Source organism: Erpetoichthys calabaricus, chromosome 3, assembly GCF_900747795.2.
Source record: "Erpetoichthys calabaricus chromosome 3, fErpCal1.3, whole genome shotgun sequence".
In the NCBI taxonomy this organism is placed as follows: domain Eukaryota; kingdom Metazoa; phylum Chordata; class Cladistia; order Polypteriformes; family Polypteridae; genus Erpetoichthys; species Erpetoichthys calabaricus.
This window is the reverse complement of record NC_041396.2, coordinates 85,139,041-85,166,070: the sequence shown is the minus strand read 5'-3', so window position 1 is coordinate 85,166,070 and position 27,030 is coordinate 85,139,041. Positions and strand designations below refer to the sequence as shown.

General features: G+C 44.1%; 2 protein-coding genes across 7 annotated transcripts in view; one reads left to right on the top strand and one right to left on the bottom strand.

Annotated features, from left to right (window-relative positions):
* Positions 1 to 7,980, bottom strand: part of LOC114648154 (ankyrin repeat and SAM domain-containing protein 1A-like) — a 236,662-nt gene extending 228,682 nt beyond the window's left edge. For all 6 annotated transcript variants that reach the window (XM_051924634.1, XM_028797015.2, XM_051924633.1 and 3 more), the window contains exon 1: positions 7,492 to 7,980. In XM_051924634.1, the coding sequence (XP_051780594.1) occupies positions 7,492 to 7,700 (209 nt within the window). In that variant the 5' untranslated portion in view covers positions 7,701 to 7,980. The remainder of the gene's footprint in view (positions 1 to 7,491) is intronic.
* Positions 1 to 27,030, top strand: part of taf11 (TAF11 RNA polymerase II, TATA box binding protein (TBP)-associated factor) — a 472,816-nt gene that overhangs the window by 424,234 nt on the left and 21,552 nt on the right. The gene's annotated exons all lie outside the window — the stretch shown is intronic.

Below are 27,030 nucleotides of genomic sequence, written 5' to 3'. Positions count from 1 at the left end.
ATGTGGTAGCGTGGATGGGCCCTGAGACACAGGACTTGAAAGCTTACTGCCACTTGTTTCACCTTTGCCTCTGTCCTTAGCCTGTCAGGATGGAAACACTTGCAATCTTCTAAACGTTTCTTCTTCTTCTTCTTCCGGCTGCTCCTGTTAGGGGTCGCCACAGCAGATTATCATCTTCCATATCTTTCTGTCCTCAGCATCTTGTTCTGTTACACCCATCACCTGCATGTCCTCTCTCACCACATCCATAAACCTTCTCTTAGGCCTTCCTCTTTTCCTCTTCCCTGGCAGCTCTATCCTTAGCATTCTTCTCCCAAGATACTCAGCATCTCTCCTCTGCACATGTCCAAACCAACGCAATCTCGCCTCTCTGCCTGTCTCCCAACCGTCCAACTTGATCCAACCCTCTAATGTCCTCATTTCTAATCCTATGTATCCTCATCACACCCAATGGAAATCTTAGCATCTTTAACTCTGCCACCTCCAGCTCTGTCTCCTGCTTTCTGGTCAGTGCCACCGTCTCCAACCCATATAACATAGCTGGTCTCTCTACCATCCTGCAGACCTTCCCTTTCACTCTTGCTGATACCCGTCTATCACAAATCACTCCTGACACTCTTCTCCACCCATTCCACCCTGCCTGCACTCTCTTCTTCACCTCTCTTTCACAAACCCCATTACTCTGTACTGTTGATCCCAAGTATTTAAACTCATCCACCTTCGTCAACTCTACTCCCTGCATCCTCACCATTCCACTGACCTCCCTCTCATTTACACACATGTATTCTGTCTACTGACCTTCATTCCTCTCCTCTCTAGAGCATATCTTCACCTCTTCTAAACGTTTCAGCTGCCTTAAATGAGCTGATCGCCACCCAAAAACACTTTACAAGCATTGATATATCTGTATTTTATATTGTGAATTAATGCCATGCTAAACAAAAATTTAGGTCAAATTTATTCCCATGCCACTATATTTTAGTAGGGGTCAGACTCTAATGTTCTTCACGTTTTCTTTTTTTAGTATGGAAATAACCTTTGCCTATTCTCGTCTTTTACACAATGACATAGCCCTTCTGTAACACCATATTAAATAGCTACTGTGTGACGCAGGTGTAGAAGCAAAATGATACGAAATGCAACCAGCACTCAGAAGTGTTAATCTTCAGCCTGTGAATCACGCTTGGCTGAGATCTAAAGTGCAACCTTGTGGTCTGCAGGCCTGTCCCATAGCTGCTTGGCCACAGAGGCTGAAACGGCAAAGAGATGCCTTCCCTAGGGATGGACACAAACATGTCTCAGATGTCACAGTGATGCCGCCTCACACACAATACCATCCATATTCAAGACTCTGCTTGTAGGACAAAGCCTTGTTTTTTTTCTTATATTTTGGAATGTGTAAAATTACTTTTGTGAGTTGATGGAAGCTCAGTTTCACATGTTTAACGGTCATTCGGTGGAGTCTTCAAAAGAATCACCCATTCTTTATCCACCTACTTAAATCGAGCTCTGGGCTGTGTTAAGGGAGCAAAGCCCTTATTGGGAGCATTTGACGCAAAGAAGAAACCAACTCTGGACAGGGTGCCAGCCCACTATTAAGCACACTTGTGCACCCACCCACACTCAAACAGGGTCAATTTAGAATTACCAGTGACCCTAACCTGCATGCCTTGAGAATGCTGTAGTAATAGCAATAGTATTGTCACGTGTACAAAATACAATGAAAACTCTAAAGACTTGCAAGTTCCAAGCAGCACAGGAAACACAACTGGGAGGGAAATGTGTGTATATGGATTAAAAAAAAAAAAACCAACAAAGGCATGAGGAGAACGGGCAAACTCCACACCGACATTGTCTTAGAGAGAACACAAAACCCAGGGCTGCATGACTGTGCCACAAAGAAAAAGAAAAAAAAACTGCAATAATAATCGTAACATTCTCAAATCTGCTTAATTCAATTCAGGGCTGCCTGTAGGCTGAGGCCTTTCCCAGAAGCATGGGCCACAAGGGAAGTGCGCACACTGGATGGTTTACCACTCACAGGGCACAGCTGCACAAAGCCACCTGAAAAATCGTAACCTGACACACACACATATTTGGGCAAGTGGAGGGAAACCTGGAGTACCTAGAATAAAGTCCACATAAATACCTGGGAGAATAGCTCCAATTGACATAAATACCATACACATAACACATTTCTGCGTTATTAAGGGAAGAGCCTATCCTGCCAGCAGTGGCAACTGTACATACAAGAGAGGAACTAATCATGGAAAACGGTTCTACTAGTAGTTCATCACAGTACCCACTTGCACAGCGACAATTTGGAATCAACAAGTAACTAACATGCATATCTTTGGAGACTTGGAAAATCTACAAGTGTACACACAGAACGTGTAAACTCCACATAGACAGGATAAGGACCCAGTAACCTGGATCTATGAGGCAGCAGACCTGAGCATAGAACCATCTTTTCACTGAAAACATATACATATAATTTAAAACAATTTACATGAACACTACAATGTAAGCATTAGGAGGTAGCTTTGGGGGGGGGGGGGTCTGCAAACAAGCTAGAAAGCATATCTGCTCTAATTAATCTCAAACATCCCCAAGTCGTATTACAAACTTAACATGTTATTTTTAAGTTCAATCCAATATGACAATCAGTAAATCATTCTTAATTCTTTTAATTGATCTCATTTCTTATTTGTCTGGCCAAGAAATACTGTATTTCCATTCTTGGCCATAGATTTAAATGCTTATGTTTATTTGTTATTTCTTTAATTCATACTGCTCATCTCATTGTATCCAAATATTGATGACTTGCAATGAACAGAGACATGGGTATAAACAAATTTAAATTCTCAACAGGAACAGCTACTTCACTGCCATTTTCACTTGTCTGCTCATTAAAGAAGTTTAACACCAATGAGCAGACGAGTGAATGTGGCACTGAAGTCACTGATGTCCTTTAGCATTCAGTGTTGTCAGCATTTATGACAAAAATACTGATATTTGCTTTAACTAAGAGAATAAAAAGGACAGCTCACTATCCAAATGCATTAGTCAAAAGTAAAAGTGATGCACAGTTTGTGAAATTGCTAGGGATCAAAATTCAAATTCACAGAAGCCCCAAGACTGAACTCAGTAACCGCTGACATAATCAAATGCCCATATAAGAAAAAAGTGTAAGAATCTTTATAGAGTGCTCTGGTGATCATAGGCGCATGGTCGGAGGTGGACTCAGTGCTAGATTTGCCCTTCTTTCCATCCTTGTTAAAACGCTTTTGGATCCTCCATTTGTGATTTCCTTACCCTGTACAATGCCTAATGATGAACTGTGTGTTACCCACATACCATTCCACTGGCACATTCATCTTTCTGTGCAGATGGTCACATATTTTGCAATTCTGACAGTGTCCTACTTTCAAAGATCATGTTATGAACTGATTGCTTAGCCTGATATAGATTGTAATTACCAGCTAATTAAACACGCTTAAATGCAATTTAGCAATATTTAGTATCCAAATATGAATATGTACCCTATATTTCAGTCTAGGTTCAAATTATGTTGCAATTTAGCAATATTTAGTATCCAAATATGAATATGTACCCTATATTTCTGTCTAGGTTCAAATTATTTTAAACAATGCCCCAGTGCTGTCGGGAAATACCAATTGCCCCACTCCAAAGGCCTATTAATGAAAAGAGCATGATCTCTAATGTAACATCTATATAATTAATAGGAATGTTTCAGTTTCGATTGGGGGTGGTTGATGGTTTACTACTAATGCTAAGATCTTCTAAACTCTGATTCAGTGACTGGCTATACAATAACCTGAATTTTAGTCAGATTTAGGATAGTTTTGCTCATATGAAGGAAGAACGGAGTTCTGATGAACAACTGGCACACTTGAATGGTTTCTGAAAATGTGGTGTTCAAGTCTAAATCATGCCAAGCATACAAAATGAACATTACAAGTAACCAGACACATGCAAACTGCTCTCCCCCTCACCAGTTGTCCATTCATAGTCAGAATCATTTTAACCAGGGAACACTGGCCACAAGGCAGGAAGAATAAGATGCCAACAAAACATAGGTGGGCACAACCCAACTGAACCAATTTAGAGTCACAAAAGATACTAACAACCATTTTTTGGGATGCATGAGAAAAAAGGTGTCCAGAAGACAATCCCACATAGACATAGGAAGAATATGCAAACACTAGAGAGCCAGATGTCACTTCTGCCCCCTACTAGTCCGACAACTACTTACAGTGGAAAAACATGCCATAAATAACTGGTAGACAAGAAAAGCAAATCTGGACTGCCAGGCATAAGTAACTGGCTCAACACAAAAACAGGAGGCTTAAACAAACAATACAATTTCTTACTAAGATATCAGTTGGGATGAACTGTGAAGCCAAAAACAAAGAAATGACTACTTCAATCTTATTTCCTTATCAAAAAAAGCTATGAAAGCATGCATATTAGGACAGTGAAATGTCATTTTTATTATAAACATGTCCTTTTTCAGATCAAATGATAAAATCAAAAAGCATCAACTACATAAATTCATTTCACATTATTTTTTCTGTCCTCCCTCACATTGGACCTTACTTTTACTCTGTTAATTAGTATTGCCTAATTTTATTTTTAGTCTTTTTTGTCGTTCTTCATCCTGTAAAGCACTTTGAGCTACATCATTTGTATGAAATGTATAAGTAAATATTGTTGTTGATGTGCAATAATGTTAAAACATACAACAAGAACAGGCTTTTGTGCTCAGCCTCACCAGAATCACCAATTTCACTTAAGCACAAGCACTTGGAAAATGCACTTCAAATAAAGTTGATGAGTGTATGGTTAATGTTGGGGGACATTCCAGTCTGTGACCCATCAACATCAGCAACTTACAGTATGACCCTTTGTTTAATGAGATCCCTGTGCTGCCACCATGCCCAACAAACTCAGTGGTTGGCTTTCCCCTTCCTTCAACTTCATACTGGGCTATGGGTCCATACGCAGTGACTTCAGAACATTTCTGATTCGTCCGCTCATTTCTTTCTGAATTGGCCATTAAGTTTTAAGCCAGACTAAAGTGCACATTTTGTGATGCACTTCGCCTGTGAGCAAGTTAGTTCTAAAACCTTCTCCCAGTGCATTCTGGAGATTGTGATGAAAATCCCTAAAATGTCAGTTGGATAGTCTGCAGACATCCATTGTTGATTGTTATCTTCCTTTGATACCAAAATCACTGGCAACTGCTCACCAATTCTGTTTTTTGTTTTGCCAACACCACAAAGATATTCCATACTGGTGACTTTTCAATGCACGGTCTATCTGAAAACGTTTTAAATAACAGGTTTCCATTTGACAGCTTCATCACGGTGTGTATCCCCTAACTCAAACAGCAGACTCAATGGTCTTTCACTTTATCATAAACTCCTTAAAAGTGACTAGATCCACCGCAGACCCATCCATTTATCCTAGAAGCACAATACAGTGGGGTGCTTCTCAGGGTCCATCCAAGGACAATTAACCTAACATCCATCCATTATCCAACCCGCTATATCCTAACTACAAGGTCACGGGGGTCTGCTGGAGCCAACACCGGGTGCAAGGCAGGAAACAAACCCCGGGCAGGGCGCCAGCCGACCGCAGGGCACACACACCAAGCACACACTAGGGACAATTTAGGATCACCAGTGCATCTAACCTGCATGTCTTTGGACTGTGGGAGGAAACTGGAGCACCCGGAGGAAACCCACGTAGACACGGGGAGAACATGCCAACGCCACGCAGGGAGGACCCAGGAAAGGAACCCAGGTCTCCTAACTGTGAGGCAGCAGTGCTACCCTTTAACCTAATACAAGCATGCAAATTCCACACAAACCAGTGACTGAACCAGGATTTGAACCCAGAACCACAAACCTAGCAGGCAGCAGCACTAAGCACTTGAACACAAATGTTAACAAACAAGAGGTGCTCTAAAACATCTACTTGCCATTTTAAGTTTCCTTTCTTGCCTATCGATTGAACTGAAATGTATACTTTATTTTTCACTCAATTCTACTGTTCACACTACAATGTAAACTGCAATATATTATGAGATTGTCAGTCTGGTTCCATACTGCAATCTTCCCTTCACGATCACGAAGGTGCTGGCTATTGAGAACGCTGTATGAAACAAAGATTTCTTAAGATCTGCCATCTATTTTGGAATGGTTGTGGATAAAAGGAAGCAGCCTGTCTGCAAACCCTACATCCCCCCCCCCCCCCAAAATATTCTGAAACCCACTTTCCCAGTGAGGGATGCGAAGAGCACAATTCGCCGCGCTGAATGGCACTACAAATGAGTTCGGCGAGGATCAGGTTTTCGATCTGAACAAAGAGGAACGAGCAGAGTTCGCCCATCGCGAGCCACTGTTTCTTTAAATAAAAGCGCATAGTGTCTCATCGGAGCAGACGAGAAAGGGAGACGTGGGGGGGTATGTATGGAATGTGGTTTCACCCCTCCCCCACCCGGTGTCTCGCGCTGTCTCTCTCTCAGACAAGCAAGCACCAGGTCAGCACCTTGAAATACGAGTGACGGATCGCTACGCTCTGGAGACACACCCCGCTAACAATGCCCGCCGTACCTGGAGCTGACGCGCCTCTGCGAGGGTACCTGCCCGTATCAAGCGCCATCCAAGTGAAAGGACTGTGCGGCTTTCCTTTCATTGTGGCAGCTGCTTAGAAACATTCTAACGCTGTATAAACACTACGTGAGACTTGAGCGGCTGAACTGTGTGCGATAGTCGTTGCAAGTGCTGCATGCACAACAGCCCGTAGCCAAATAAAAGAAGAGTGGAGACAATGCCTTTGAACTTGGCTACGCTAAAATATGACCACTGTTCTGCAATTTCACAATTAATAAATTGATCTGACCGTTTATCTTTAATTAGTGTATTTAGTTATACTGGTACGGGAACATAAAGCCTATATTGGCACCATCAGTCGTAAGAATGGGACGCTGGGTTGCTGGACGCACACGCACATCGGCTACCTTACTCATAGGGGCAAACTCTGAGATATTACTTAATACCTCATTTTAATGTAATAAATATCACGGTTATTAAAATATCTGCTGGACTGCATCCCTGCACGGTGTTATCAAAGTATTGTCGATATAAGCTGCAATCTGGTCACACATTGCTTAGTAACACATGCAGAAAACGCGACGGTCTCACGGTGACAGGCCACGTCGCAATGGGCTGTCCACTTCTCCCCTTAAGAAGTCCTCACACTTAGGGCTGTTCTTTCTTTTGTGATTCGCGGAACTTGGCCAGACTGCACACAGCTGCTAGCCTTGCAGTTGCTCCGGTATTCTTATTTAGCTGAATTCATGTTTAAATAAGCATTCTGTAACTGACCGACACTGAAACATATCAGAGTCTCGCTCGTCCACAACCCAGCAGCTCACCTGTCCCCCCCCCTTTCCCCCCTCACCTGAGCAGGCTGGACAGCGGATGTGAGGAGGACCCAAGGCCCCCACCGCTGCCTCCTCCTCCTCCGCCGCTCCCTCCAGTGCCACCACTGCTTCCACTTCGCTCGGCGCTGCCGAAGCCCGTTGACTGTCTCTTCCCAGACAGCAGTTTCTCCACTGATGCGAGGTTGCCGGTGCGGGCCGCCTCCAAGAGTTCCTGCTCTTTCCCCATTTAGAGAAGGGAGGAAGAGGAGGAGGAGGAGGGGGGAAAGGCGGACCAACTCGAGCCGTTTCTCTGCCCCCTCCAGAGTCTCCGCACCTCTGCCGACCAGTACACACAGATAATAAGGGAGAGGGGAGTTATCTGCGATCAAGCCCGTCCAGCCTCTTCCAGTCCAAGTCCACTCCTGTCTTCGGCAACCCTCTCGTTCTCCCTTTCTACGTCTCCCTCCTCTCCTCAACCGCTCCAGGGAAACTTTTCTCTCAGCAGAGCCGCGCAAACTTCCTCCGACTGGCCGCCCCAGCGCGTCACTTCCTAGACGCCCCCCTTCCCTGTGACGCTATAGGAACCCCTCGCAAACTCGTGACGTCACTTTGGAAGTGCGCGCCGAAAACCAAGAAGGGTAGTGAACCCGTGTAGTGACTTGATCTGGGAGAGGGTCTCCTGTCACCGACTGCACGAGTTTACCACGAGTCCGACAACTGACTGAATTAAAGCACCGACTGATTACACCAAGGCAATACCACATTTGTAATTCAAACCTGAGGAGAAAATGTGAAAACTCATGAAAGAGCCGCATTACTAAAATCTTGCCACAATGCCTCAGTCTGATTAACTGATAATTTTATATAGCTCCTTCCACAATGAGTTGTATCTAGGGGAAAAAAGTCACATAAATCGTAAAAAAAACTCTTTGCCCAGTGCGTTTAGAAATTGCACACAACATAAAGAATCATTTCATGTGATCTCAACTTTGTTAATGAATTTCCATCCAGCCATCTATTTTCAGAAGCGGTTGTACAGAAAAGGAATGGTTGGAGGGATGCTTTTGTCATAGCAGGTAGTGAAGAGTAGTAGCATATCTGGGGAAACGGGTACAAGAGTAAAAGCAACCCTGAAAAAAAAAAACTGTTAAAACACAGGGAGAACATGCACACCCCATAGAAGGCATCCAACCTGGGAACTGAATGAGAACCCAAACACCAGGAGAGGGCAGTGCTGCTGTATTCACTCCCCTCCTATTTAAGATGTTATTCAGAGTAAATATCTACTTTGAAGTAAGATTGCTTTTTTATGAAATGAGAATAAATTTGGTACAACCCTTATTTCTTCAGTTGCCCAAAAGCCATATAAGCTCTGATAATATTTTACACCCACCGTAACTACTCAATCAATGACAGCATGATATGTGCATATGGGTCTTTATCTAAAGCAGCTCGGTCATCTGCATGTGCAGCTTAGACAGAGAATGGAGAAGATGGAAGAGTTTAACTAATGCAACTAATGATATGATTTCTAAAACCACTTAGCTGCACCGTGGGCGGCACGGTGGCGCAGTGGGTAGCGCTGCTGCCTCGCAGTTGGGAGATCTGGTGACCTGGGTTCGCTTCCCAGGTCCTCCCTGTGTGGAGTTTGCATGTTCTCTCCGTGTCTGTGTGGGTTTCCTCCCACAGTCCAAAGACATGCAGGTTAGGTGGATTGGCGATTCTAAATTGGCCCTAGTGTGTGCTTGGTGTGTGGGTGTGTTTGTGTGTGTCCTGCGGTGGGTTGGCACCCTGCCCAGGATTGTTTCCTGCCTTGTGCCCTGTGTTGGCTGGGATTGGCTCCAGCAGACCCCCGTGACCCTGTATTCGGATTCAGCGGGTTGGAAAATGGATGGATGGACTTAGCTGCACCACTGAGGATTTAGGTGTGTCATATTAATGGGGGTGAATACTTATGTGATCGATTATTTTGTGTTTAATATCTATAATTAATTCAGACCAATCTACTTTAACTTTGACATGAAAGAGCCGGTTCTGTTGATCAGTGTCAAAATAGGCAAGTTAAATCCACTGATTTAAAGTTGTATAACAATAAAACGTGAAAACATCCAAGGGGTTAATACTGTCTATAGGCAGTGTAAGTCAGGGGTCAGGTTTAGCTCTGAAAGGGCACAGTGGTTGCAGGTTTTTGTTCCAACCAAATCTTTAATTAGAATTCATTTATTGCTGCCTGAAAAAAATCATTGCACAAGCCACATTTACTACTTCATTTTAATTTAGTCACTTATTAAGATTCAAGACACTTAGTTGCTTCTTTCAGATTTAAAGTTGAAAATTAATGAGATGCAAATGACAAAGGAAACAACAGTTCACCATCTAAATTGTTCTCATTAACACTCGTGTGTATATTTATCATGAAGCAAGATGGAAGGAGCAGCATGGTCTGATCCAGAGGTAGTTTGGAGCAGCTTTTCAGGGGTAAAGGACCATCAGAGCAGTTATTTTAAAACAGGAAGGGGCCTGGACAAGAAAGGAGTATGCGATGGGGGCATACTGTACATCATGTGGAATCACTTGTGGCGGGCAGAGTTACACAGTGTGATGTTCCTAATCCAGGCACTTTATAATGTTCTCCTGAGCCCATCCAATCCACATAGCTGGGACGTGGTGGAGAAACCAGACTGTCCCCTCTGTCCAAAGAAAGGAAAGCTGGAGCTCATTGATAGCTGCTGCTCAAGAGTTTTAACAGAAGGTCACTAAAGGTGGCAGCTTGACCAGGTGCTCCAGACTATAGCAGACACAATCTGCAGTGCAATTAATAGAGGCCAGAAAAAGATCCCTGGGAAGAGCATCATCTGTTTAGTCAGAGAAGGAGTGAGATCAACAACACCAGGAACACAAAGATTTGTAGGGTTGCACCACACTGTCCAGGACTGGCAAATGAGGGTAGATCTGAAAGAAGAATTAAAATTCCCTTCACATTTCTATGAGACATCTCTGACATATTGGCCTGACATATTGTTCTGATCAGATTTAATATGGCACATTGTCATGGTCGAGTACACAGCTTATATTGAGAGGAACGAAGTATGAAGACCACATCAGCAACTGTCCTTCTAAAAGCTGAAAAGTGAAGTGTTGGCCTGTGCTGGCGTGTGTTGGGGTTTTACAGGAAAATCTCTGCCACACTCAGTACTACCAAAGTAAGGAAGAGAAGAGCTATCATTGCCATCATGGAGGTACTGTAGCTGAGAAAGCATCACAATGGCTTCGGAAGAAGAGAGCAGATCCATGGATTGCTGCAGGGGCATAGGCAGGGAACTGATCAGTCCTGGTTTGGTCACCAGGAAGAGCATATATGATGTCTGAAAATCCTGAAACACCCAGTGACTCCAGGTAACAATGATGATGCAACCCACAATGTTTTAAGAATAACTAAATTTAATAACATATTACTTGGAAAGAAATGAAAGAGAAAAAGTGAAGGATTATGAATTATTAAGCTGCTCATGGCCACAGATCATTTAGATGGTATCCACAGAAAGAAAAAACCAACTACATGAGAATGGCCTGATGTGGCAGAACCAAAGTCATATGATTAAACGTCACAGACTGTTATCAGCAATGATTGGCTTCTGATTTAAGATATTGGGTTGGAAAAAAAAACTACAGCTACTGTAGCCCTCCAGGATGCCTGACTTAAGTGGTATGATAGTGGGTGACAAGATGACATGGGCATAAGTGCATCAGAAGCAGCAACCCTGTTGGAGTTTTCACTCATAACAGTATTACACAGATGTATCGATAATGGGTTGGCATCAGAAAACCTCCAGCCAATGGTGATGATGTTGTCAGAAAAAGGAGACAAATAGCTCTTTTTAGATGGACTACAATCCCAATTAGTAATAATACGCTAACCGGCCACTTTATTAGGTACAGCTGCTCAACTGCTTGTTAATACAAATATCTAATCAGCCAATCACATGGCAGCAACTCAAGGCATTTAGGCATATAGACATTGTCAAGATGACCTACTGAAGTTAAAACCAAGCATCAGAATGGAGAGGAAAGGTGATTTAAGTGACTTGAACAGGGCACAGTTGTTGGTGCCAGACAGGCTGGTCTGAGTATTTCAGAAACTGATGATCTATTGGGATTTTCAAGCACAACCATCTTATGTGTTTAAAGAGAATGGCACAAAAAAAGTGAAACTGTCCAGTGAGCATCAGGTCTCCGGCCGAAAATGCCTTGTTGATGCCAGAGGTCAGGGAGGAATGGTCATACTGGTTTGAACTGATAGAAAGGCAACAGTAGTTCAAATAACCACCCGTTACCACCCAGGTATGCAGAAGAACATTTGTGAATGTACAACACATTGAATGTGGGAGCAGATGGGCTACAGCAACAGAATACCAGGTGCTAATCCTGTCATCTAAAAACAGGAAACTCAGGCTGCAATTCGCACGGGCTCTCCAAAACTGGAGAGTAGAAGATTAGAAAAATGTTGCCTGGTCTGATGAGTCTCGATTTCTGCAAGAGGTCCACTTATTATAGACATGTGGTCATTTAGATTAAGGAGTCCCTGAGTTACAACTCTGCATGTTTCAGGGTACTGGTGAAGTGACCTTGGTTTCTAGAAGTGTGGCTCTCAGGTAAGGCACTGTCCCTGGAGAATAGGCCAGCAGAGAGACAAAAGCAATGCTGTGACTCATATTCATCCCACAATACAAAGGAGTAAGTTTAAAGCACAACAAATCCTGATTCCTGTCAATTCACCCTGAAATGAGGACCAGGGTGTGGTAAAATCCCTAAGAGCCTATTGCTCCAAACTCCAAAGTGTCAACGCAACCAGGTTGTCATAGTAGTTTAATGGTGTGGTGTGTCTTGATGGTATACACTGTGTCTTTTGCTTTTGATAGGAGCACAGCAACATTCAAATGACAAGGGATATCTGAGAAACATTGCTCACCAGGTATGTCCCTGGCAGTAGTGTAGCCATCTCATCCACAAAGGAGCCTTTTCCATGTTCAGTTTAACAAGGCAGCTACCTCAAAATGGCTCTAGGATTGCAACAATCAATTCCGTTCAATGCAGTGGCCTCCAATGATCTTTGAGAAGAGACGGAACCAGCTAGTCTGAGCAGAGATTTCCCAGAAGGTCACTTTAGTTATGGGACACATTGGAGCTGATACATCCTTTCTGGGAACTTACTGAGTTAAAGCCTCATCAGATTTGTCTTGTTGTGAGAGCCAACAGGAGGATAAGTAGGTGCACCCAAAAACACGGGCATTCAGTGACTGCTGATGCTGCTTCTTCTGCAAACCTTATTTAACTTTAATTTATTACTGATTTCTCTTCATCCACTTTGGACTTACTGGATGTGGACAAAATAACAGAAACACATAACATTATATAATTATCACAGACATAAGAGGTAGCTGGGTCGACCTTTGGTTTTAGAACAGCTTCAACCTTTCCTGAAATACCATAATACAAGTCCTGGACTATATCCATCCATCCATCCATTTTCCAACCCGCTGAATCCGAACACAGGGTCACGGGGGTCTGCTGGAGCCAATCCCAGCCAACACAGGGCACAAGGCAGGAAACAATCCTGGGCAGGGTGCCAACCCACCACAGGACACACACAAACACACCCACACACTAGGGTCAATTTAGAATCGCCAATCCACCTAACCTGCATGTCTTTGGAATGTGGGAGGAAACCGGAGCGCCCGGAGGAAACCCACGCGGAGAACATGCAAACTCCACGCAGGGAGGACCGGGAATCGAACCCAGGTCCCCAGGTGTCCCAACTGCGAGGCAGCAGCGCTACCCACTGCGCCACCGTGCCGCCACTCCTGGACTATATGTAGTTGGATATTACACCATTGCACAAGCAGAAACGCTTATGCTGGAAATTAGGGGAAGTGCATTTCAGACTGAAGCCAGGAAGCACTTCTTTATGCAAAGAGTTGTGGGAATCTGGAGCAAACAACAGAGACATGAAGTTGATGCAGAAAGCTTGACAACCTTTAAAAAGAATCTGAATGAGATATTGGGACAGCTTAGCTATTAGCTAAAAAATGGCCTGGATGGACTGAATGGTCTTCACTTGTTTGCCAAATTTATTATGTTCTGAAGATGGAAATTTACTTTACACTCTGCATTCTAGAACTTGTCATAACGGTTTAATGATATTTAGATCTGGAAATTGAGGAGGCCATTAAAGACTTTTTGGGTCATCCTGGTGTTCATAAAAGCATTACTCAATTACTTTAGCACTGTGCAGGGAGCCAGTAACATCCTGGAATACGAGAACATTATGAGGGGACATTATTTGCACCATAAGGGGTATCTGCTCCCATGATTTTCGTGTGATGTTATATGACCTTATAGAGTAACCAATCATCAGATCTAATGACTTCAACAAGATTGCTGCCCATACCATTATAGATTGACAACAGACAGATATCCTTCAACTTTCTCCAAATGTAAAACATCTGAATGTAGAAATTAGAGCTAAGGATAAATCATGAGACCGTATGACCTGTTGTTCTTGTATTTTGCGCTCCTTACATTTTTGTATGTTGGCCTTGAGTACAAGCAGGGGTGGCCTTGCCACAAGTTCCAGCTGTGAAGCTGAGGTGCTGATGAAGTTTTTTTTGGGTAATTTTCAAGACTTCACTTTTGTGACATTAAGCAACTATTCTGTGAAAATCTGTCTATTCCCATTAGTGAGCTTTGCCTTGACACTACTGTTTCTCTTTGTTGGTGCAGCTTTTACATATTTAGCATGTGCTGTCACTATTTTTGGGAGTGTTCCTTCTGACACATGAATGAATTTTGCAGCTTTTTGTGAGTGATGCACCTGTAATTTGGACACCATCTCTTTGGTTTCTTTGCAACTCTGTCATTTGTCTCATGTCGCTTCGAGAACTCACAAATCAAAGTGCTAATTGCCTCTGTTATAGCTGACACATACTGCTAATTGGCATTCAGCCTCACATGACTCACCTCTGCAGCTGCATTAGCAATTCAAATTTTTGTTACTTGAAAGTTAAACACCTTTTTCATGTGTTATTTCTACTATTTTGTCCACTCCTGTATATTGACAGCAATGCATATATCTAACATCCACCCATCCATCCATTTTCAAACCCACTTACCCTGACCAGGGTTGTGAAGAAGCTGGAGCCCATACCAGCAAGCACTGCATGCAGAGTAGGAAAAACTCTCGCACAGTGAACACACACACACACACACTAGGGCCAATATCACATGCCCTAGGACTGTAAGAAGACCAGAACACATGGAGGAAACCAAAGCAGACATGAGGAGAACACTCTGGAAGTCAACCCCAGGGAGATAATGTCACATTCACCTCCATAATACATCATTCATTTTGATTCCAGGCCTTTCAGAATGGGATGTCCTCATTTAAATTCTGGAATAGTCCCTGAGGTTAAGCTCCAATTTGGTGTCAACTGTGATATATGGCCGGCAGTTTATCCCGGCCAATACCCCCAAGCTGCCAGATGGAGCCCTCCCTGCAACATGGAAGTGCCCCGATTTCCAGCAGGGCATCATGGACCTTGGAGTTTTAATTCACAGCCCTGCTGGATACCGTGGGGGCTGCCAGGGGACGCTGCAGGGAAGAACAGGGAGTGGTACTTTCCCTATAGCCCGGAAGTACTTCCCAGTCACGGGATCGGAAGAAATGATGTACTTCTGGGCTGAAGAAAAGAAGAGTTTTGATCTGACCCGGAAGTGGTAAGAAGTCATGTAGACTGAGGGACAGAAACACTTCCAGGTCAATGAGTTTAAAAGGACTGTGGGAGATCCCAGCAGTGAGCCAAGTTGGGAGGAAGGGTGACTGAGCTGCTGGGAGTGGAGGATTTGTTTATTGATTAGTGATTGTGTATGGTATTGTTGAGTACTGTGGAGTGTAGGTGCTTTGTGCACACTATTATTATAATAAATTTAAATATTTGGACTTTTACCTGGTGTCAACATGTGTTCTCTGAGGATTCAAGGGGACGACAGCGCCCCCTATCTGTCACACAGCATATTCACAAGCTCCAGACTGAGCACCATGAATTTCAAATTTAAGATGGCAAAAAGTGGTCACCTTCATTAGCCTGCATCCACCCCTGCAGGTAGATACTCTAACCTGCAGGGAAAACTTGGGGGTTGATGGCAGGACTGGCACTCCAGACACTGTAAAAAAACTCACACTCTTCCATACCATCTGAACTAATGTGGTGCTGAGGTTTCATCCATTGCATGGCTGCACTGGGGTTCTAATCTGGGATCCTGAGGTGGTTTGTCGTGTGGTGAGTGCGGCAACACACTGTATCAGCACATACTTCTAACCTCTCCTCTATCTTGGTGTTCCACATAGAAAAATGTTGCCATTTGCACAATCAGTCTGATCATGCTGTTTTCATATCATACTAGAGTATTCAAAAATATGTCTTCCTGACTTCCTGTCAGCATCTGAGTCATAAATACATGATTGAGTATCAGGAAATATCTAAAGGCCAACCCTTGCCCACTTTGACATCATCACTTTGGTGTGGGAACATGAAGCATGGAAGTGAGGGCCACAGTTTTTCCATCAGTCATACTTCTACAGTTTCATGTGATCATTTGCAATAACTTATATTAAATGTTAATTCTACAAACAAATGGATCTGACTATTATAATCAGTGTTAGCCATGCAGGTGAACTGGTCATGCTATTTTACATTAGCAGTGTAAAGAGCCCTCCTCGAACCACCACCTTATCGTGGTGGAGGGGTTTGCATGTCCCAATGATCCTAGAAGCTCTGTTGTCCGGGGCTTTATGCCCCTGGTAGGGCCACCCAAGGCAAACTGGTCCTAGGTGAGGGATGAGACAAAATGCGGTTCAACAAATCTTCCATGATGAATAAAAAATTTGGACAGCGTTTTCCCTCACCCGGACGCGGGTCACCGGGGCCCCCCTCTGGAGCCAGGCCTGGAGGTGGGGCTCGATGGCGAGCGCCTGGTGGCCAGGCTTACACCCATGGGGCTCGGCCTGGCACAGCCCGAATAGGCAATGTGGGTCTCCCTTCCCATGGGCTCACCAACTATGGGCGGGGCCAAGGAGGTCGGGTGCAGTGTGAGTTGGGTGGTCGCCAAAGGCAGGGACCTTGGCGGTCCGATCCTCGGCTACAGAAGCTGGCTCTTAGGGGCGTGGAATGTCACCTCTCTGAAGGGGAAGGAGCCTGAGCTAGTGTGCGAGGTTGAGAGGTTCCGGCTAGATATAGTCGGGCTCACCTCGACGCACAGCTTGGACTATGGAACAAATCTCCTTGAGAGGGGCTGGACTCTCTGCCACTCTGGAGTTGCCCCCGGTGAGAGGCGGCGAGCGGGTGTGGGCATACTTCTTGCCCCCCGACTTGGAGCCTGTACATTGGGGTTTACCCCAGTGGACGAGAGGGTAGCCTCCCTCCGCCTTCGGGTGGGGGGACGGGTTCTAACAGTTGTTTGTGCGTATGCACCGAACAGCAGTTTGGAGTACCCACCATTTTTGGAGTCCCTGGACGGGGTGCTAGAGGGCATACCTTCTGGGGACTCCCTCGTTCTGCTGGGAGACTTCAATGCTCACGTGGGCAATGACAGTGAGAACTGGAAGGGCGTGATTGGGAGGAATGGCCCCCCCGATCTGAACCCGAGTGGTGTTTTGTTATTGGACTTCTGTGCTCCTCACGGATTGTCCATAACAAACACCATGTTCAAGCATAGGAGTGTTCATATGTGCACTTGGCACCAGGACACCCTAGGCCTCAGTTCGATGATCGACTTTGTGGTCGTGTCGTCGGACTTGCGGCCACATGTTTTGGACACTCGGGTGAAGAGAGGGGCGGAGCTGTCAACTGATCACCACCTGGTGGTGAGTTGGCTTCGATGGTGGGGGAGGATGCCGGTCAGGCCTGGTAGGCCCAAACGTGTTGTGAGGGTCTGCTGGGAACGTCTGGCAGAGTCCCCTGTCAGAAGTAGCTTCAACTCCCACCTCCAGCAGAACTTCGACCACGTCCCGAGGGAGGTGGGGGACATTGAGTCTGAATGGGCAATGCTCCGTGCCTCTATTGTTGAGGCGGCTGACCGGAGCTGTGGCTGTAAGGTAGTCGGTGCCTGTTGTGGCGGTAATCCCCGAACCCGTTGGTGGACACCAGTGGTGAGGGATGCTGTCAAGCTGAAGAAGGAGTCCTACCGGACCCTTTTGTCCTGTGGGACTCTGGAGGCAGCTGATAGGTACCGGCAGGCCAAGTGGAATGCGGCTTCGGTGGTTGCTGAGGCAAAAACTCGGGCATGGGAGGAGTTTGGGGAGGCCATGGAGAACGACTTTCGGACGGCTTCGAGGAGATTCTGGTCCACCATCCAGCGTCTCAGGAGGGGGAAGCAGTGCAGCGTCAACACTGTGTATGGTGGGGATGGTGTGCTGCTGACCTCGATTCTGGACGTTGTGGGTCGGTGGGGGGAGTACTTCGAAGACCTCCTCAATCCCAATAACATGCCTTCCAATGAGGAAGCAGAGCCTGGGGACTCGGAGGTGGGCTCCCCCATCTGTGGGACTGAGGTCACCGAGGTGGTCAAAAAACTCCTTGGTGGCAGGGCCCCAGGGGTGGATGAGATACGCCTGGAGTTCCTCAAGGCTCTGGATGTTGTAGGACTGTCTTGGTTGACACGTCTCTGCAACATCGCATGGACATCAGGGACAGTGCCTCTGGACTGGCAGACCGGGGTGGTGGTCCCCCTCTTTAAGAAGGGGGACCGAAGGGTGTGTTCCAACTACAGAGGGATCAAACTCCTCAGCCTCCCTGGAAAAGTCTATTCGGGGGTTTTGGAGAGGAGGGTCCGTCGGATAGTCGAACATCGGATTCAGGAGGAACAATGTGGTTTTCGTCCTGGTCACGGCTCTACACCCTTAGTAGAGTCCTGGAGGGTGCATGGGAGTTCGCCCAACCAGTCTACATGTGTTTTGTGGACTTGGAAAAGGCATTCGACAGTGTCCCTCGGGGAATCCTGTGGGGGGTGCTCCGGGAGTATGGGGTACCGGACCCCCTGATAAGAGCTGTTCGGTTCCTGTACGATCGGTGTCAGAGCTTGGTCCGCATTGCCGGCAGTAAGACGAACCCGTTTCCAGTGAGAGTTGGACTCTGCCAGGGCTGCCCTTTGTCACCAATTCTGTTCATAACTTTTATGGACAGAATTTCTAGGCACAGCCAGGGTGATGAGGGGGTCTGGTTTGGTGGACTCAGGATTGGGTCACTGCTTTTTGCAGATGATGTTGTCCTGCAACTGAGTGTGAAGTGGCTGGGATGGGAATCAGCACCTCCAAATCCGAGACCATGGTCCTCAGCCGGAAAAGGGTGGAGTGCTCTCTCAGGGTTGGGAGCGAGATCCTGCCCCAAATGGAGGAGTTCAAGTATCTCGGGGTCTTGTTCACGAGTGAGGGAAGAATGGAGCGTGAGATCGACAGGTGGATCGGTGCGGCGTCCGCAGTGATGCGGGCTCTGCATCGGTCTGTTGTGGTGAAAAAGGAGCTGAGCCGTAAGGCAAAGCTCTCAATTTACCAGTCGATCTATGTTCCTACCCTCACCTATGGTCATGAGCTATGGGTAGTGACCGAAAGAACGAGATCGCAAATACAAGCGGCTGAAATGAGTTTTCTCTGCAGGGTGTCTGGGCTCTCCCTTAAAGATAGGGTGAGAAGCTCAGTCATCCGGGAGGGGCTCAGAGTAGAGCCGCTGCTCCTCCGCATCGAGAGGAGTCAGATGAGGTGGCTCGGGCATCTGATCAGGATGCCTCCTGGACGCCTCCCTGGATGCATGTCCAACCGGGAGGAGGCCCCGGGGAAGACCCAGGACACGCTGGAGGGACTACGTCTCCCGGCTGGCCTGGGAACGCCTCGGGATTCTCCCGGAAGAGCTAGAGGAAGTGGCCGGGGAGAGGAAAGTCTGGGTATCTCTGCTCAAGCTGCTGTCCCCGCGACCCGACCTTGGATAAGTGGAAGAGGATGGATGGATGGACAGTGTAAAGAGTACAGTGAAACTTTTACTTGCATGAAACGGCAAGCTTTTAAGATAATCAATCAATCATTACTTTATATACAGCAATCACAGAACATAATGTGACAAATATGTCTTATTTCCAAATAACATCTACTTCCATCAATGCAGTCCTTGCTGCTATATTATTAATGGCACTGTTACCGATCATCTGCTCAGATCAGACCATTATCTTCTAGATATGGCAGTGAACAGCAAATAGCACCCAAGCCTGTGTATACTGTAAACAACTATGCTCATTTTCAAAAGAAATTATTGTGGACTCAGTGACTTTCAGATTCTGAACTCTTAGCTTTTTGTCTAATGTTTTGGTTTTGTTTGGTAGCATTTTGATCTTCTGGCTTTGACCCTCTTTTGGTTTCATAATGATTATTCATTCTTGTAATGACTTTTGCTGCTTTATGTGCATTATTAATAGTTTTGGAAATTATTTGTAATTATTATTAGGCAGCCCTCTCTTTGATAGATAGATAGATAGATAGATAGATAGATAGATAGATAGATAGATAGATAGATAGATACTGTATTAATCCCAAGGGGAAATTCACATACTCCAGCAGCAGCATACTGATACAAAAAACAATATTAAATTAAAGAGTAATAACAATGCAGGTAAAAACAGACAATAACTTTGAATAATGTTAACATTTACCCCCCCCCAGGTGGAATTGAAGAGTCGCATAGTTTGGTGGATGAACGATCTCCTCATTATGTCAGTGGAGCAGGACAGTGACAGCAGTCTGTCGCTGAAGCTGCTCCTCTGTCTGGAGATGACACTGTTTAGTGGATGAAGTGGATTCTCCATAATTGACAGGAGCCTGCTCAGTGCCCGTTGCTCTGCCACGGATGTCAAACTGTCCAGCTCCGAGCCTACAATAGAGCCTGCTTTCTTCACCAGTTTGTCCAGGCGTAAGGCGTCCTTCTTCTTAATGCTGCCTCCCCAGCACACCACCGCATAGAAGAGTTCTGTTGCCCCTATGCAAAAAAAGTTACTAACTCTACTCTCCTATTGTATGGGAAGTGCAACAATGAAATATACTGCATTGGTAAATGGCCTAAAGACTGGCTTCTGCTTTAAAAAAAAAAAGTTATGTGTTGCAAAATAACTGTAAGTATTCCAAAAATAACAAGGCCAGTTTAAGACCTCCACAGGACCCTGGGTGACTTAATTAATAGAGCTCCTTAGCAGAGAGCTGATCATACTTTAAATCTGAGTTTCTTAAACTATGTGTCGTGGGTTTCATATGGTTGCGCGTCACTATTGCATTTAATTTTGTAAGCTGCTTTGGATAAAAGCGTCTACTAAGCAAATAAATGTAAACAAAATAAATGTAATGGGAGTAGGTTGTGTATTGGTTTGTGAAGTATGTTGCTGTGGGTTGAATAAGCAATCGACATTGCTCCGGTATAACAGTAGGTGACAATTCTTCAAGGTGGACCCCACCCTATCATCCTGAAATGGATCTTGAAGACACTAAGAATCAGAAGATTGGATTGTAGAGAAAAGCCAAACAAAATGACACCTTTTATTGGCTAAATAAAAAGATTACAATATGCAAGCTTTCGAGGCAACTCAGGCCCCTTCTTCAGACAACTGAAGAAGGGGCCTGAGTTGCCTCGAAAGCTTGCATATTGTAATCTTTTTAGTTAGCCAATAAAAGGTGTCATTTTGCTTGGCTTTTCTCTACATTCATAATGGCTAACACAGTACAACACCCTAGTACTAAAGATTGGATTGTGAAATCATTCTCTTGGTGATTTCGGTCCGAAACACTGCACAAAAATTTTATAGATGGCCATTTTGTTCTTATCCCTCTGATGGGTCATGCGGTGTGGTTTGCAGAACCCTGCACCACCCTAATGACAGCACTGAAAGCAACACCCATTTTCCCATCCATATAAAAAATGAATGGCATCACAACTTCAGCACATCCGCCACCATCACTTCATCAAAGAAACAATACAAGCTTGTCATTCATTATTCATCATGTATTATTCTTCCGGCATTTCATTCCTAAATCCAAACCTATTCTAACTGTAACTGGGCCATCATTACATCTCTTATAATACCCCAGATTAGGGTGGCTTATGCTAATGCAGACTTTTCAACATTTCCAAGTTCAACATTCCTTTTGTTTTTTGACATATCATCATTCTCTCTAGGCTTGCGTCTTTGATGCTGTGTCCTTTCGACTGCAGTGTTGTGCAGATACATTTCTTGTTTTACTTAAACTGCAATGACATTCAAAATCATATAAAGTGGAGGAGACCATTTAGACCTTCAAGTATGTGTTGGCTAAAATTTATAGAAGGAGCTAATTCCTCAGATGAAGCTACAGATTTACATGTTCACACACTTAAGAAGAAGCAGAGCCCATCCTGGTCAGGATGCCAATCCACCATGGCTGTCCATCCATAATGGTGCCCTTCCTGCTAGTTAAAATAATACGTTCCATTTCGGCCAGAGTGCAAGTCCATTGGTGTCGATCACTATATCTATAATAATATATTTACATATATATATAACTTGCTAAGTTTCGGGTCCAAGGTTGTACAAAGAATACTCAGAAATGTCCTTTGAAACATGCTTTATTTTTGAACTTGAAAGAACAATACTGGAGTCATTAAAAAGCAGTCCGAAAATGTGATAAACTTTACTCCCTTGTCTCTAGTCGTCTCTGTCTAGAAAATAAAAGAATTCACAGGCACCTTCATCAGTGCCATCCAGTAGTGAGCCAGATATGCAGTAATGGTGAGCTGAGCTCTCAATGTTTCTGCTAGTGTGAGACCTGCAACTTTGCACGCCGGCTTACAGATGATGCCGCAATGTTAAAGTGGTACCTCTGTGAAAGTGTGTTTTCCCTATCAGTTCTAGAAAATCAAAGAGCAGCTCAATTGATCATATATGTATATACTAATCAGCCACAACATTAAAACCACCGAGAGGTGAAGTGAATAAAATGGATTATCTCAGTACAATGGCACCTGTCAAAGGGTTGGGATACATTAGGCAGTAAGTGAACAGTTAGTTCTTGAAGGTGATGTGTTAGAAACATGAAAAATGGGCAAGCATAAGGATCATCTGAGTGACTTTCACAAGGGCCAAATCGTGATGGCTAGAGGACTGGGTCAGAGCAAAAGCCAAATTGTGATAGCCAGAGGACTGAGTCAGAGCATCTCCATATCAGCAGGTCTCGTTGGGTGTTCCCAATATGCAGTACTTACCAAATGTAGTTGAAGGAAGGACACCCCGTGAACCAGCAATAAGATCATAGGAGTCCGACGCTCATTGATGCACATGGGGAGTGAAGCCCTACCTGTCTGGCCCGATTCCACAGAAGAGCTACTGTAGCACAAATTGCTGAAAAACTTAATACTGACCATGAAGGAAATGTGTCAGAACACACAGTGCATCTCAGCTTACTGTGTATGGGGCTGCGTAGTTGCAGATTGGTCAGAGTGTCCATGCTGACCCCCGTTCACTGACGAAAAGCACCTACAATGGGCACATGAGCATCTGAAGTGGACCAAGGAGAAATGGGAAAAAGTGGCCTGATCTGAGGAATCACATTTTCCTTTAGATCACGTGGATGGCCGGTTGTGTGTACATTGTTTACTTGGAGAAGAGATGGAAGTAGGATGCACTATGGAAAGAAGCCAGCTGAGGCAGTGTGATGCTCCGGTCAATGACCTGCTGGGAAACCTTAGATCCTGGTATTCTTGTGGAAGTTACTTTGACACGTATTGCCTACCTAAAGATTGTTGCACACCACATACACCCTTCCTGGCAACAGAATCCCCTGATTGCAGTGGCCTCTTTTAGCAGGATAATGTATCCTGCCACACTGCATTAATTGTTCAGGAATAGTTTGAAGAACATGACAATGAGTTAAAGGTGTTGACTTGGCCTCTGAATTTCCCAGATCTCAGTCTGATCAAGCATCTCTCGGAAGTGCTGGAGAAACAAGTTGGAACGCTTAAGACCTCACCTCACACTACAGAGGACTTAAAGGATCTGCTGCTAATGTCTTGGTTGCAGATACCACAGGACACCTTCAGAGGTCTTGTAAAGTCCATGACTCGACATTATCAAAGCTGTTTTGGCGGCACACGGTGGACCAACACAATATTTGGCAGGTGTTTTTATTGTTTTGGCTGGTTTGGTATATACTGTATTATACATATGACACAGAGTACATATGATTTTTAGAGCTAATTGTCTGGGCAATTTGGGTTTAATAAAACAAATTTTAAAAAATACACATTTTAAATAATTATTTTGAAATTTCTAACTTTGTGGGGCCCCCCTTAAAATCCAAAACTGAAATATTTCTCCTATAATTTTTTCAAATACTTCCGCGATAAATCCATCAAGCCTCTTGCAAGGATTGCCATAACTATGGTCTTGGCTATTTCAGCTTTTTGCCTTTCCAAGTGATCCCCGAGAGCTTCGGTTATGTTGAAGATGGGGCTCCGATTTGACCAATCTGTTTTTACAGTTTCATCTGAAGACTTCCACTGCAAGTATGTCTTAATCGTGTGATTGTTGGGCTGCAAAATGATGTTTAAGGCCGTTTTTCTGAAGGCGCAACATAATAAATCCCACTGGTAGGTATTCTATTGATTTTGCCAGTGTCAAGTTTATGATTCATTTAAATTTTTTTTAATGAATGCGACAATATTTGCCCAATTTTGCATATTTAATTTCATTCTGTATTATCAAAAATCATATTCCAAATATCCTCAAGAGTGAAACAGTAGTTTGTTTAAACAGGGGACGTATTATACATAGTCGTTACACATTTAGAACGCAGATTTTATTACAAATGTTAACTTGTTAGTCTCAACATACTCCACGCAGAAGCTTCTACAGCGCCTAAGGACATATCTATTTTGCTGTGACTCACCATATGATTTTAAGGATCCTTGCAGTTAAGAAAACAGAAGTATTTGGTTCACAGTATTTTCTTTTTAATTTCATCGATTCCTTCTACGAACCCGTTCTAAAAAATCTGAACCGCTGTTCGATTTTCCCATGAAAGCGTCAAAACCGAAGTGTCAATAAAGTTGTTTGAGATCGGAAGCGGAAGAGCTGACGTATGTGGGGCGGTACAGGCGGAAAGACAAGCAGCGGTGTTTGGTTGGAAAGTCAGGCGCTGTAAGTAACATCTATTAAGTGGGTTTTTACAGTTCTTTTCGCAGAACATATTTTTACTACACACGACCGTGTTGTTTGTTCCTTGAGAATGTTTCTACCTGTTTATTAGCGAACAGTCCTTCAGTAAGGAAAGAAAAAACGAGGGAAAGCGTGATTTGGAGGTGATGTGATCAGGAATCGGGATGTGCAGTTATATTCGCTGTCTTTAGTAAGCTTTTCGTTTTGGACAGTTGAAACTGAGCTTTGCTGTTTTAGGTCGGCTTGTTCAATTCAGCATTTGAGTTACATTTCTACTTTGCAGTGTCCTGAGCGTTAAATGAACATTGTACATTAATGTTATTTTCAGAAACACTGTACCCCCTAAATACGTGGATGTTGTACAAAAGAAACTCGAGCATCGTGACACTTTTTGCGTTTTCGAAGTTTGCTGCACAGTCACTGAAGTTCCATCACCTTACAGTTGGTCTGATGGGCAGTCGTGTATCTACAAAGGCTGTCGCAGCTAGAGGTTTGAAATAAATGAATAAAAACGTGTAAAAGTGAGCCCGGGTGGACATTATGGTAATCTGTCTTGCTGTCTGAGGTTGTTACAGTTTTGTCAAAAGAGGATTATATCATGACTGTCAGTTGTATGGTTCTGTTGTATTAAAGAGCTTTTGTGACGCCCAGCTTCACGAGGCTGCATAGAGAAGTGCTGGATTTAATTTGACATATCACGATAGCTCAAAAGCCATGATCCTGAAGGTTGAAGCATCCTAATGTTTTATTGACACCAATCAGTTATTTGGAATATTTTTGACATTGAAATACATATAAGACTTTTTTTGTATTCTCCAGAGATACAGCGGTTCAGAAGCATCAGCCTTTTGTTGTAAGAAATGTGTGAAGCAAGCATTATCCAGCAGCTGATAATCTTAAATGTTTAAAAATGTGCTACATATTGATCATGCAATCAGTATTCAAGTATGTTTCAAGTAATTTCAATTAACTTGCAAACCAAAGTATAAGTAATGGACAGATAAAACTGTCACATCATTGTTTATGCATTTTTCATTGGAAAGTTACCTTCCTTTTACAAGCTTAAAGTTCTCTTTGAGTGCTCAGCATTGAAATAAGAGAGAATGAGGTCGGCATCATGCAGAAATGTGATATACTGTGATTACGATAATAATTTTATCAAACACAAATGTGTGCATGTTACATTACTATCCTATAGTACATTTTGGTTTTATGATTATAATCTGTTTTTTTCATGCCACTGTCAGTCTAAGATATTTTCATTACTTAACTCTGTGTGTGTGTGTGTGTGTGATGTATATGGGTATCAAAACAGCTGTGTAGGTATTCCTGATAATTTGTTCATTGAGTGTGTGATATATACAGTGCATCCGGAAAGTATTCACAGCGCATCACTTTTTCCACATTTTGTTATGTTACAGCCTTATTCCAAAATGGATTAAATTCATTTTTTTCCTCAGAATTCTACACACAACACCCCATAATGACAACGTGAAAAAAGTTTACTTGAGGTTTTTGCAAATTTATTAAAAATAAAAAAATTGAGAAAGCACATGTACTTAAGTATTTACAGCCTTTGCCATGAAGCTCAAAATTGAGCTCAGGTGCATCCTGTTTCCACTGATCATCCTTGAGATGTTTCTGCAGCTTCATTGGAGTCCACCTGTGGTAAATTCAGTTGACTGGACATGATTTGGAAAGGCACACACCTGTCTATATAAGGTCCCACAGTTGACAGTTCATGTCAGAGTACAAACCAAGCATGAGGTGAAAGGAATTGTCTGTAGACCTCCAAGACAGGATTGTCAGGAGGCACAAATCTGGGGAAGGTTACAGAAAAATTTCTGCTGCTTTGAAGGTCCCAGTGAGCACAGTGGCCTTCATCATCCGTAAGTAGAAGAAGTTCGAAACCACCAGGACTCTTCCTAGACCTGGCTGGCCATCTAAACTGAGCGATCAGGGGAGAAGGGCATTAGTCAGGGAGGTGACGAAGAACCCGATGGTCACTCTGTCAGAGCTCCACAGGTCCTCTGTGGAGAGAGGAGAACCCCCCAGAAGGACAACCATCTCTGCAGCAATCCACCAATCAGGCTTGTATGGTAGAGTGGCCAAACGGAAGCCACTCCTTATAAAAGGCACATGGCAGCCCACCTGGAGTTTGCCAAAAGGCACCTGAAGGACTCTCAGACCACGAGAAAGAAAATTCTCTGGTCTGATGAGACAAAGATTGAACTCTTTGGTGTGAATGCCAGGCGTCACGTTTGGAGGAAACCGGGCACCGCTCATGACCAGGCCAATACCAT